General features: G+C 46.5%; 1 protein-coding gene across 4 annotated transcripts in view; it reads left to right on the top strand.

Moving 5' to 3' along the window:
• The window catches only part of LOC140186788 (striatin-interacting protein 1-like), a 62,925-nt gene that overhangs the window by 21,894 nt on the left and 27,839 nt on the right, over nucleotides 1-13,192 (top strand). For 3 of the 4 annotated variants that reach the window (XM_072241362.1, XM_072241361.1, XM_072241359.1), the window contains exons 8-11: nucleotides 7,395-7,522; nucleotides 8,688-8,870; nucleotides 9,883-10,091; nucleotides 12,818-12,883. In XM_072241362.1, coding sequence (XP_072097463.1) covers nucleotides 7,395-7,522; nucleotides 8,688-8,870; nucleotides 9,883-10,091; nucleotides 12,818-12,883 — 586 coding nt within the window. The remainder of the gene's footprint in view (nucleotides 1-7,394; nucleotides 7,523-8,687; nucleotides 8,871-9,882; nucleotides 10,092-12,817; nucleotides 12,884-13,192) is intronic. The other variant, XM_072241363.1, reaches the window with a different exon arrangement.

Raw genomic sequence — 13,192 nt, 5'->3', positions numbered from 1 at the left:
CAGTGAACTAAGTGATATTTGTACAACGGGAAAAACGATTACCCTAACCAATGATGGTTCTTTGTGCCCGACTTGAGATTCCTCCCATCCTTCCTTAGGATTGGTTTATTGGTGTCACATGTACTGAGGTACAGTGAAAAATTGTCTTGTAAACTGTTCATACTGATCAGATCATTACACAGTGAGGTAGAACAAGGTAAAACAATAACAATGTGAAATGAAGTGTAACAGCCACAGAGAAAGTGTATTGCAGGGAAACAATAAGGTACGAGATAATAACAAGGTAGATTGTGAGGTCAGTAGTCCAACCTATTGCACTAGAACAGTAATAGCCTTTTGTTAGCTGGGTAGAAGCTATCCTTGAGCCTTGTGGTACTTGCTTTCAGACTTTTGTATCTTCTGCCTGATGGAGAGGGGAGGAGAGAGAATGTCTGGGATGTGTGGGGGGTTTTGATAATACTGATTGCTTTACTGACACAGTGAGAAAGATAGGAGAGGCTAGCTTCCGTGATGTGCTGAGCTATGTCCGTAGTTTCTTGTGGTCACGTGCAGAGCAGGTGCCGGATGTGGTGCTTTCTGTGGTGCATCAATTAAAACTGGTAAGGGTCTCCTAAGGAAGCAGAAGCATCTTACTGATTTGGTGTAGTCCTGCCCTCCTCTTCTCCTTCATACACACATCTAGTTCCCCTCTGCATGACTTTATATCATTCATCCTTAATAGTGAGTTTCAGTGTAGGTGGCCTCCTCCCCAAAAGCGGGAATATTCTCTCTGTATCTGATGTATCCCCAGAATGGGTAAACAGCACCACTGGCTTGCGGGCAGCCTCGGGAGAGACAAAGGCTGTGGAAGTAAACCCAGACAGCAAATCTGGAGTGGAGCCCGAGGCGGCCGGATGTCATTGAACATCCTTCCGGCAGCTCCGGCAGCCAAGCTAGTTCCAAAGGTATTGCTTCATAAGCTTTTCTTTGGACTACACTGGTGGGGCTGAGAGGGGGATCTTGACAACTGGGCATCTCAGGATCTCCGTACCTCCCACCCAGGCTTGTACCCTGGAAAGATCACTCCAGTTTACTCCATTGTCCTTCAGACAGGTGGATGCCATCATTCTTGTTGTGTCTGTAAAACTACATATCAATTAAGTAAAAACGCATACGCAGGAAATGGCATTAATTGGTGTATTCACATTGCACAGAGAGAGGGAGAGATCAGTGCACATGTGCAGACAACAGATCAATATGCACGCGTAGACAACAGTCTGTACGTAGTGCTAAGGAGAGTCAGTGCTCAGAAAGAAATAGATCCATGCATTACACTTCCTCCCCCTTTAGATAAATGCAACATAAAACTGTCTATGTACAAAATATTTGCTTTCCCTTTCACAAACTGATATTCCAGATAAACATGCTTTCACAATAACAGCCTCTCACTAATTTCACAGTTGTAAAGGTTCAGTCTTTTGGGTGGCACTCTGTTTCTTTCAGGATATTGCCTCTGGACCTGTGAAGTGACATCAGGTTTGGCAGGTGCCTTGTCAACAATAACATTCTCGTTGCGCCTCCGGGGCCTGTAAAGTGACATCAGGTTTGGCAGGAGTCTTGTCAAAGACAACATTCTCAGTTGCTGCTGTCACATTGCTGTTAATGATATGATCATCACTGAGAGGTAGGTCTGGTGGCTGTAATGTGTCCATCCTGTTGGATGCAGTGGATTCAGGTGTGTCCTTCAGTTGAGCATCCAGTATCTGGTCCACATGATGTCTCCAAGTCTGATCGCCAACATTTCATTGTATACATCAGTGGTCCAGTCCTTATAGCTATTCTACCGGATGTCCACTTGTCTTCTTGGTAGTCACGCACTAGGAATTCCTGTCCAATCTCAAAGTTCCTTGCTGATTCACTTGGCAACTGGCTGAACTGTATATTCTGCACTCCCCTCCGTAGATCTGGTTTCAGGAGGTCTATGCGAGATCTCAGATTCCTGCTCGTGAACAGCATTGCAGGTGTTTGATTTGTCGTTGAATGAACAGAGTTCTGATAGACAAAAAGGAAACTGTCCACCTTGTGCTGTAGAGGAATGTCCTCCTTGTCGATAGCTTTAATGGACTTCTTGAAGGTTTTGATAAACCGTTCAGCAAACCCATTCGTTGCTGGGTGGTGAGGAGCTGATGCCATTTTCTTTTCATGAACAGTCTGAACTCTTCTGAAGTGTATTGTGGTCTGTTGTCACACAATTTGTTCTGGTAAGCTGTTTCTGGCGAAGGGAGTCCTCAGAGTGGTGATGGTCTTTGCTGAGGCAGTTGACTTCATTGGTATAACCTCCAGCCATTTCATGTGACCATCCACATCAATTAGAAGCATGGAGTCCATGAATGACCAGCAAAGTCAATATGTGCTCATTGCCATGGTGATGACGGCCACTCCCATGGGTTTAACAGTGCCTGTGGGGGTACATTTTGAACTTTTAGACATTGGCCAAGTCTTCAATCTGCTTATCCATTCAGCTCTGCAATATTCAGAAATGATTTCATCCTTTGACTCATTCCTTTCATAAAATCTAAAACTCTCAGCTATTACCAGCGGTTTAGGGCTCAAGTGATTTTGTAAAATTGTAACAATTTCATCGAGCATCTTGCTTTTTAGGGGTTACTAAGTTCCGTAAGAGATTGTATGTTCTAGCACCCATTAAGCTAAGAAGCATGGGGGCTTTCTTTTGCTCATCCACGTCATTCACCTTACAATACAGTTCAACCCTCTCGATATATTACTCCCAGCCTTCATTAGCACTATCAAATTTGTAACTTTCCCGCCTAAAGCCATCGCCATGTTATTTTCATTTTAGCTTTGCTAGTTGTGCATCTTTCACTGTGTACTGTTTCTCACGTGTCCTTTGTTGGCGTCTGTGACGACCTTCTCTGTACTGGTTGACTTTTTTCCCTCACTGTCTCATCCAGTTGGTGCAGCTGGCAATATTCTCTGACATTCAAGTTCATATTTGTCGCCAATTTGTAGTGTCTGTGTAACCACATATCAATTACATAAAAGCACGCACACGAGAGATAGTTTTAACTGGTGTATTCACATATCAGCGAGACAAAGAGAGAATAATGTGCATGCGTAGACAACAGCCAATACATAGTACTAAGAGGAGCCATTGCTCTAAAAGAAAGAAATCCAAACATTACAATCAGCATCATCATGTATCAAAATTTACCATAAGTTTGAAAATCTTTATTAGGTTTCTGCCCAACCTTTTCTTTCCAAGGGAAAGGAAATTTAGACCATCCATCCTTATCAAATGGCAATGCTCTCATAATTCTGGTGCAACCTTTACCTAGATTCTCGTTATCAACTATCGCAGCCGCAGCAGCTTTGTTGTTCCGCTGGCAGCAATGGGTTGAGTTTCCGTTTAAGAGTGTTTGCATTTCTAAATTTTGTGAGAAATTCATTGCTAAGTTGTCAAAAAGTACCGCTGGCTGGTGGCGTAGTGGCATCAGCGCCAGACTTCGGAGTGAAGGTTCCCGAGTTCGAATCCAGCCAGCTCCCTTGCACGCTTTCCATCCGTGCTGGGTTGAGCGTCGAGCTAGCAACTCAGCCTCGTAAAAATAAGAAAGCCTGCTAAAAAAAAGCCATCATGACAGCATCCTGATGACTCCACTCGGAGTTAAGGGCTTTCTTCTTCTTCTTCTTGTCAAAAAGTTAGAGTAATAGTAGTGTGGTGAGGAGCTAAGCACAATATTAGAGCATATTTTGAGAAGTAACCTAGAATAGAATTTAGCATCTGCAAAGAAAGGGTAGGTTATTGGTTGTAAGTCTGGATATTTTAAATGCTGACTATGTAATTTATACCTGTTGGCCAAAAAGAACTACAGTCTACAAAACAGTGAATTTGAATGAATCAAGTGGACAGACCAGTTGTCTTTGTTCTTCTTACGAAGTTGAAGGAATGAACGCTGTCATTTTGTGAAGCTGCTCTGTATCCTCCATTTGGTGAATTGGTTTTGCTCAGCTAAATCAGTGTTTTGAAGTAGACACAGTGATGCTCCACGTAACCTGCTGAACTAGAGATAATTTTCAAGGAAGTTATTTGTGAGATGTTCTTTCGTATGATATACCATGCAGGTTTGCGAATAGTGGGTCTGTGTCTGCCCTGAGTGATTCGAGCTGGTTACTGGCTTGGTAACTCATTTAGAACAAAGTAAATCTGCAGATGCTGGAAATCCAAGCAATACACTCAAAATGCTGGAGGAACTCAGCAGGCCAGGCAGCCTCTACTGGGGGGAAAAATACAGTCGACGTTTCGGGCTGAGATCCTTCAGAGGACAATAAACGGATGTTGGCTTGGACCAGGGCCAATAAGAAGGTGACACAGGTTAGTCAGATGACCTCGAGCCAAAGAATTTGAGGTGCAACATTTGAGCTACTAAATATTTAAAAGTAAGGAGCCTGCAATGCAAAGCAGCAACAACTATCTGGAGACAAACCATCGCAGGTCGCTGAAGCTAATAACCCCACGCCGGACATGTGGAGATTAGACCAGGAACATGAGGAACGCCTAGTCAGCGTAGAGTCCTTTCCTGGATACTAACTCCAGCGCGCATGGCCACTTCGGTGGTGATGTCTGTTATCTGTCAAGTAGGGGACCGTGCACAATCCTGATTTAATGGAGACAGACATGAGAGCACAGCAGAACATCTGGAAAACTGCTGAAATGCCCGCTTTGCTACCGCTGCTACTGTGTGGTAACCGGAATCTCCAGAGCTGAAGGCCCCGAAATCCTCGGCTTTGCGTGTTTCAGTGGCTGAGGAGAGGTCGAAGGCGCTCGGCAGAGGATGGCGCTCGGGAGGCTGTATCAGAGAGGCTGCTCGGAAGCACGGAGTTTTCGGACGGATGGACTTAGGGTCGGCTGCTTCCAAGGTATCAGCAAGTTGACGGTGCCTGGAGGTTTATGGCAGGGAGTTTCTCCCTTCTGTTGCCTGCTATCGGGGACTTGGGAGTCGATCGACTCGGAACTCTGAGAACTTTTTTTTTTGTGCCTATGGTCTGCTCTTTATCAAATTATAGTATTGCTTTGCACTGCTGTAACTATATGTTATAATTATGTGGTTGTCAGTGTTAGTCTTTGGTCTGTCCTGTTTTCTGTGATATCACACCGGAGAAACATTGTATCATTTCTTAATGCATGTATGCATTTCTAAATGATAATAAAAGAGGACTGAGTGTTCTCATAATCTAATCTAATCTAATTTCTCTATTCTTTGACTGTTCGTGGAGGGTCAGGGAAACTTAGTAGGTGTGCACACAGGTACTTGGCTGTGTAAATTCATGTACTCTTCAGTTGAGACAATAAAGGAACTTGTCAGTAAAACACAGATTCACTTGGTGCCTAACCGATCATTATTAAGCGGTAATCATTGTAACATAACAACTAGCTACACATTCAGAACGTCAGTATTCTGCCCTTACACGTCAGCTCCAGTATTTTAATATATTCGTTTCTAAATTTCAAACTTCCACTAATTGCTGTTTGCATTTTATACAACATTTCTGCTGAGCCTTGGAATGTGGATAAGGGTATGAGGTGGTACTTGTGCCTGTGGGGTAGTTTTGTGGTGGCAGTAGGGGAAAAATTTAGTGAAAGAGAAGGGAAACTGTGTCAGCTGGTTAAAATAAGTACCAGATACTCACTAGAGGATCTAATCCAGTTCTATCAGTAGTAAAACAAGCAACACTCTGGATTTTCTGTCTGACAAATCTCTCAGGTAGTGACCCAGAAATCTGTATGGACACCTTGGAAAGACATTACCAGGGGACAGTGATGAAACCAGAAATGTAAGACGGCCACAAATAATCCCATCTGTGGAATTTATCCAGAGCGGTGGGACAGGAAGCATTGACCCATATAAGGGAAAGTTCTTGAGAAGATGAAGGAAGAAGGAATGGAAGGGGTTAATGACAAGAGATGTGTGGGGAGGTTATTGTGGAGCATTAGGACCGGAGCAGAATGGTTATTCCAGACGGTTTGTTTCTCTGTTGTGCATTGTTACAAGGATTAGGCAGAGAGAGAATCTGCATTTACTGCCAAGTACCTTTATTGGCTCACTTCACAAGCATGTGAGTTCTCACAACTGAATACCTGTGTGCTGTACACTAGGCCCAGACATTGAGATTACTTCTGCAAACGGAAACAGATTATCTGAGAATGGTCTCACGTTTAGCAGATCATGAGTAAAATGCTACTCTATAGCATGAAACGTAATTCTCAAACACTTTATTTTAAAAAGAAACTAAAACTTTATGAATATTGTGTTTTTATTTGTGAAATAAGTGTAGCTATGGTCAGTATCCCTGTAATAGGGAGGGAAAAATCACCCCAGGCACCCGTCCTTTGTTTAGCCACTAACCTACAGCTCCCCATGAAGAGGTGACCTGTTAGCGCAGAGCCATCCCTCAGTGCAGTTTGGGACGTGCCATGGATCTGGAGCCAGGTTACTCACCCTGATGCATGCATCCAGCAGACACGCTGACAGATGGTGGCCCCACACTTTCCAGGCAGCTCTGCAACCCACACGGCCGTCTGATCCGGCCTGGGCTCCTGGGCTGCATTGTTACGCTGCATTCCATTGCCCCTGTCAGTTTTGAATAAACACGTGGTCTGGGATGGGTGTAACACACACAAAATGCCGGAGGAACTCAGCATGTCAGGCACCCAGTCCTGGAACTGAAGGTCTGGATGATTGAGCTGGAAATATAAACAGGATTCAGTCCTCTCTCTAAGTCTGAAATCTCCCATTCCAAACCATCTTGAAAGTCTTCAGCTACTGCTGAACAAAAGCTGATGTTGCGAAGAGTTTGTCATGGAAGCTGACCTTGGCTGTTAACTCTCGTAAAAGTTGAGTGTCCTGTGTTGAACTTACCCTGGGAGTCTGCTGATCAGTCAATGACAGACTAAATAGCAGAGTTGGTTTCATGAACTGAGGCTGTTGGCAGGGAGGGAGGAATGTGTGTGGATGATGGAATTTCTTTAGCCAGAAGGTGGTGAATCTGTAGAATTCATTGCCACGGATGGTTGTGGAGTCTTTGGATATAGTTAAAGCAGATGTTGATGGGTTCTTGATTGGTCAGGGTGTGAAAGGTTACAGGGAGAAAGCAGGAGTATGGGGTTGAGAGAGATAATAAAGCAGCCGTGATGGAATGATAGTGGAGACTCGATAGACCAATGGACCAATTCTGCCTCTATGTCTTATGGTATTGATGGGAACCATGACTAATTAGCCCAAATGACTTTCTCCCCCACTGCAAATCCTGTATCCCTGACTAGGGTTAATCTGGGATGAGCCAGGTTTCCCCTCAGAGTAAACAGACTGACCTGTATTGAATTTTATTCTGTTCCTTAGGTTCCCCAGTGTACAATGGAGAGCCCTTTGTAATTCTCCTCTTCTCTCTTGTGAACAAGTTCTGCAGTGGGAATGCTCCACACTGCCCCATTAAGAAGGTGCTGTTGCTTCTCTGGAAGACGATTTTGGTGGGTCTGAATTTTTGTCTCATAGCCTAATCCTTGTTTGTTTTAACTTGTTTTTGTTTTTTTTTCAATTCACTTTGAGAATTTGGAAATCGCTGACGAGGGTGATGGGTATCGCCAAGGAGCGTATTTGGTATCGCTGAGAAGGGTAATGGGTATCACCGACGAGGGTGATGGGTATCACCGACGAGGGTGATGGGTATCGCCGACGAGGTCACTATTTAATACCCATCTCTAATTCTCTATGAACCTATCTCCTGTTATCCGTGTGGTGACAGTACCGCACAGTGATGCTGGGAACAGAGCTCCTAGACTCTGACCCAGGAACAATGAAGGGATGGCAATGTTTATCCAAATCAATGTGCTATGTGGACCTGGAGATAGTTCACTGCTCTGCTGACCCTCAGAGTGATAGAGGTTATCCTGGTCCCGTTCTTGCCTGGTAAACATTTGCATTCACTTTCAAACAAGGAAGTCAGACATCGGCAGGAAAGCATAGACATTTTTTGCCATTTTGTTCCCCCATGTTTTTAGCCCTGGACCCAAATGAGCATTACTACTGTCATTAGTTAGGGTGTCAACATTTTTGGGGAGAAGACAGGAAACTGGAGTTCAGAGGGATAGTAAATCAGCTGTGATTGAATGGCAGGGCAAACTGGATGGGCTGAATGGATTTATTCTGATCCTATATTTTATGGTTTTATGTTTACCTATGTTCTGGTTGAGTAAAACTTATAGCTAGGTATCACCTACCCATTTATCTATCATCTACCTATCTAGCTCCCTTCCTACCTTTTCCAGCCCAACGATTCGCACTGCCCAACAACCCAGCTATTTAACACTAGCGTAATCACAGGACAATTTACAATGACCAATTAACCTACTAACTGGTATGTCTTTGGACTGTGGGAGGAAACCAGAGCACCCGGGGGGAAAACCACACATTCATGGGAATGACATGCAGACAGATGGTACCAGAATTGAACTTTGAACTCCGATGCCCTGAGCTGTAAAAGTGCAGCACTAACTGCTGCGTTACTATGGCGCCCGTTGGTTGACGGTGTTAGTTTATGTGAACGGCGTTATATTTGGCCCGCAACACGGTGTCTGCACTTGATGCTGTTGGAGAGTTTGGACAAGTAATTGCCATCGGTGGTTCTGTTGTCAGTTCTGTCTCGGAGGCTTCGAGGATCTGCAGAAGCTGAAGGTGGCGAAGCGGGAGGAAGCCGGCCTCCCGAGGCTGCCGGAGAACAGTATCGAGGTGATGCGGAACCTCCGCGCATGCTCTCCCCCCGTCTCAGCCATGGACGCCCTGGAGCAGCAGCAGAAGCGAGGCCGCAAGGGCCGAAGGGTGAGACTGGTCCTGGTGACGCGCAGGAATCGAGAGCAGGCCACTCGGCCCAACATCTCTACGCGCCCCATTCGTTTAGACTGTGATCTCAGCCCACCATGCTTCCATCACAGGACACCTTATCCATCAGTCACAGTCCTGGAGGCAAACGTAGCTGACCAGTCCTGAGAAGGGTGGACTGGCCAGTGGGTTGGGGTCCGGGCATTGAGGGTGGGTTGAGGGGGTGGTAGAGTTAGGAGGCTGAACAGTGGGGTTGGAGTTGGGTACAGGGTGGTGGAGCTGGGAGTGGGGCAATGAGGTTGTGGTGGCAGTGGGGAACTGGAAGGGCAGTAGGGTTAGGTTGGGGAGAGAGGCAGCAGAGATGGGTGAGATGGTGTGGTTGGGGACAGGGCGGTAGGGTTAGATTTGGGGCAATATACTTTGGATTTTGGGCAGTGGAGTTGGTTTTGGTAGGGCAGTAGGATTGGTGTGGGGCGGTGGGATTGGACCAGGATAGTGGAATCGGGTGGGGCAGTGGGTTATGGTGGAAAAGTGAGGTTGGCAGTATGGTTGAGGTTGGGGAGGAGTCTGTGAGGCTGAGGAGGTTGGGGATGGGGTATTAGGATTGAACTTGTTGGGAGCAGGAAGTATGGGTTGGGTGTAACAGTAGGATTGGTGGTTTCTAGAGGTTTACTGGGAAAAGTGGCAGATCGGGTGTGATAGTGGTAGTTCGGGTATGGTGGTGGTTCGGGTGTGACAGTGGGACCAGCCGCTTCTCGGTAGCTCAACTGCCGGTCAGAGGGCGATGTTCAATGGGTTGACCAGATGTTGGGTGTGGAGAGAGCTTTCTGGCCATTCTCCTACAAGGAAAAGCTGATATCCTTTACAAGTGTGTCATTGGACAATTTGCAGACTGGTGGGTCTGGTGGGAGGGGTGAATGTGGCCAGCTGACCAATGGGCAGGAAAGTTGGGTGGTGTGTACACTTCGGTCCCCGCTCAGGATAACTTTTCACCCTTCGGTGCTGCTGGCAGGTGCTGGTAAAACAGGACAGCCTGGATACCTATGGTGAGAGGGACGAGGCACGGGAGGAGGACGAAGAGGCTGATGACAGTGATGGTGGGCTTGAGGGAGAAATGGATCCACTGGAGAGGGAGGCACTGGTCCAGTCTGTGCCCGCCCCACAACAGTCCCCGGACAGAGTGTTCTTCCCCCGGTGCCTACCCTGGGCTCCCAAGGCCAGGTCAGTACTCCTCCATGATAATTTATGCTTCTGTCTATCTGCATCATTGCATGATAGAAAGCTAGAAAGACATAGCACTCTGTAGTTCCCCAGGCCACTGGGTGCACAGCAAAACCACCAAATCAGAAACACCAGAGATTCGGTAGCTGCCGGCAATCTTGAGCAATGTTGAAAGAACTCAGCAGGTCAGTCAGCGTCTATGGGAGTTGACATTTTGGGCCAAGACCTTTCATCAGGACTGGAAAGCAAGGGAGCAGGGGCCGGGACCAGGAGATTCATAGTCTGTTGAGGGCTAGATCCGTGGTGCTCAAGACCCATGATCCAGATCTATGCAGGAAATCCTGATACAATCTACAGAAGACTATCTTAAGGGCAAAGAAACAATTCCGATTGGGGTTAGAGACAGCCGAATGTATGTCAGCTCTGGCAGGGTGTGCAGGCCATTCCCTCCTATGAAGTGAAACCCAACATAACGAGTGGCCGTGATGCCACTCTCCCAGATGGCACAGCGCCTTTTATGCACACTTTGAAAGGAGAATAAAACTACACTTGCCCAAACCCGTGCAACGCCTGGCGAGCCTGTAATCTCTATCTCCGAGGCTGACGTCAGAACATCTTACAAGAGGGAGGATCCTCGCAGGGCATCAGGCCCTGATGCTGTACCTGGTGGGGCTGTGAAAACCTGTGGTGACCAAATGGCGGGAGTGTTCAGGGACATCTTCAATTTCTCGCTGCTGCAGATGGAGGTTCACTCCTGCTAGAATCAACTCCTGTCTAAGCAAGGACCTGGACCCGTTGTAACTTGTCCACTGCACAACAGGTCTACAGCAGATACAACCTCACCGGCTCTGATGTCAGCCTTAGACCACCTGGACAATTGCAATGCCTACATGAGGCTTCTGTTTTTTGACTACAGCTTAGCGTTCAACACCACCACACCCTCCAAATGAATTAACAAACTTCAAAACCTGGGCCTCTGTACCTCCCTCTACAACTGGGTCTTTGACTTCCTCATCGGGAAACCGTGGCCTGTGCAGATCGGATATAACATGACCTCCTCACTGACAATCAACACCTGCACAGCTCAAGGATGTGTGCCTACCCCACTGCTCTACTCTCTCCACACCCACGACTGTGTGGCCAGGCACAGCTCAGACACCAACAATGACACGGCTATTGTTGGGAGAATGACAGATCAGCTGGTTGATGAGCTGACATCAGTAAGACTAAGGAAATGATTGTGGACTTCAGGAAGGGGGAACTCCCACCAGTCCCCTTAGTTCTCAGAAGTGAAAATGATGAGCAGTTTCAAGTTCCTAGGTGTCAACATCTCTGAGGATCTGTCCTGGGGCAATTACAAAGAAGGTGCAACACTGGTTAGATTGTATCAGGAGTTTGAGGAGACTTGGTACGTCACCGAAGACCCTCCCAAATTTCGCAGATGTAGTGAGCAGAGCATTCTAGCTGGTTGCATCACCGCTGGGTGTGGACGGGTCACTGCACAGGATCGGAAGAAGCTGCAGGAAGTTGTAAACTCAGCCAGCTTCATCATGGGCACTAACCTCCCCAGCTTCCAGGGCACCTTCAAAAGGTGATGCCTCAAAAAGGTAGCCTCCATCATTAAGGACCCCCATCACCCAGGACGTGCCCTCTTCTCATTGCTACCATCAGGGAGGAGATGCAGGAGCCTGAAGACCCACACTCAACGTTTCAGGAACAGCTTCTTCCCCTCCGAATGGACATTGAACCCATGAACACTACCTTATGTTTTTCCTGATAAAGGGTCTGGGCCCGAAATGTCAACTGTCCCTCTTCCTATAGATGCTGCCTGGCCTGCTGCATTCCACCAGCATTTTTGGTGTGTGTTGCTTGAATTTCCAGCATCTGCAGATTTCCTCATGTTTATGTTTTTCCTCTCTTTTTGCAGTAATAATTTAATTTTGTTTCTCTTATATATACTTATTGTTATCTATAGCTTTTACTAATATTGCAATGTACTGCTGCTACAAAACAACAAATTTCAGGATATATGCCAGTGATATTAAATCTGATTCTGAGTCTGAATAATAAGGTGAGGGGAGGGGAAGGGGTACAAACTGGCATTCTCCCCCCACCTCTGTCCATTCCCCATTCAGCTTCCCCCTCTCATCCTTCTCTTCTCACTTGACTGTCTCCTCCCTCTGATGCTCCTGTTCTTTCCGCTGTCCCATGATCCATGGTCCCCTGCTATCATATTCCTCCTCTAGTCCTTCACTTCTTCAATCCATCTCCTCAGAGCTTCTTACTTCATCCACCCACCTTGCCCTTCACCTACTCTCACCTGTCGCCTTGCCCCGAAACATTGACTGTTAATTCCCCTCTATAGATGCTGCTGACTTGTTGAGTTCCTCCAGCACTGAGGGTGTGTTGAAAAAGACGCTACTTCTTACAGTTATCACGGGAATCTACAGCAATTTCCTTTCTCATCCATCCCAAGTCGTCTCACTCACTTGGTCACCCCGCCTGCCTCCTGCACATCCTGATGTCACCCTGGGACAGCACTCAATTATTGCTCAGTGTTTCTCTTGTTAAGTGCAGGAGTGTACTGCGGTATCATGATGAAGCTGTTCTTTATAAATGTTCAGATCGGTTCCATAGGAACATTCTGCTGCCTTTTGTGATTTCACGTGTGCTGTCAGTTTAAAGTCACGTCACCTGGCTCTCAGCTCTTTTCCTCACTTCTGCAGGGAGAAGGACATCGAAGAATTTCTGGAAGTGAGCAGATGCAAGTTCATCGGATTCACTCTCGGCAAGTGAGTGAGGGAGGAGTGTTTGTGACCTTTCATGTACATGTGCGATGGTGCCACTAACAAGCAAATATCTCCCAGATAATTTCACAGAAGCATTATCAAAAAAAAACCCACCAACCACATAATGAGAGGCAGGAGAGCAGGTGAACGAAAGCTCGGGTAAAGGGAGCACACGTTTAAAGGATGTCTTAAAGGGGGAGAGAGGCAAGGAGGTTTAAAATGCAAATTCCTGAGTTGAACTTGGACATCTGAAGGCTTGTTTGCCTGCTAGAAAGAATTATAATTGAGGATATTCATCGACTGCTGAGGGCT

The sequence above is a fragment of the Mobula birostris genome, chromosome 23 (assembly GCF_030028105.1).
Source record: "Mobula birostris isolate sMobBir1 chromosome 23, sMobBir1.hap1, whole genome shotgun sequence".
NCBI classification, from domain to species: domain Eukaryota; kingdom Metazoa; phylum Chordata; class Chondrichthyes; order Myliobatiformes; family Myliobatidae; genus Mobula; species Mobula birostris.
The sequence above is the reverse complement of the archived record's forward strand: the minus strand, read 5'-3'. Positions and strand labels throughout refer to the sequence as shown.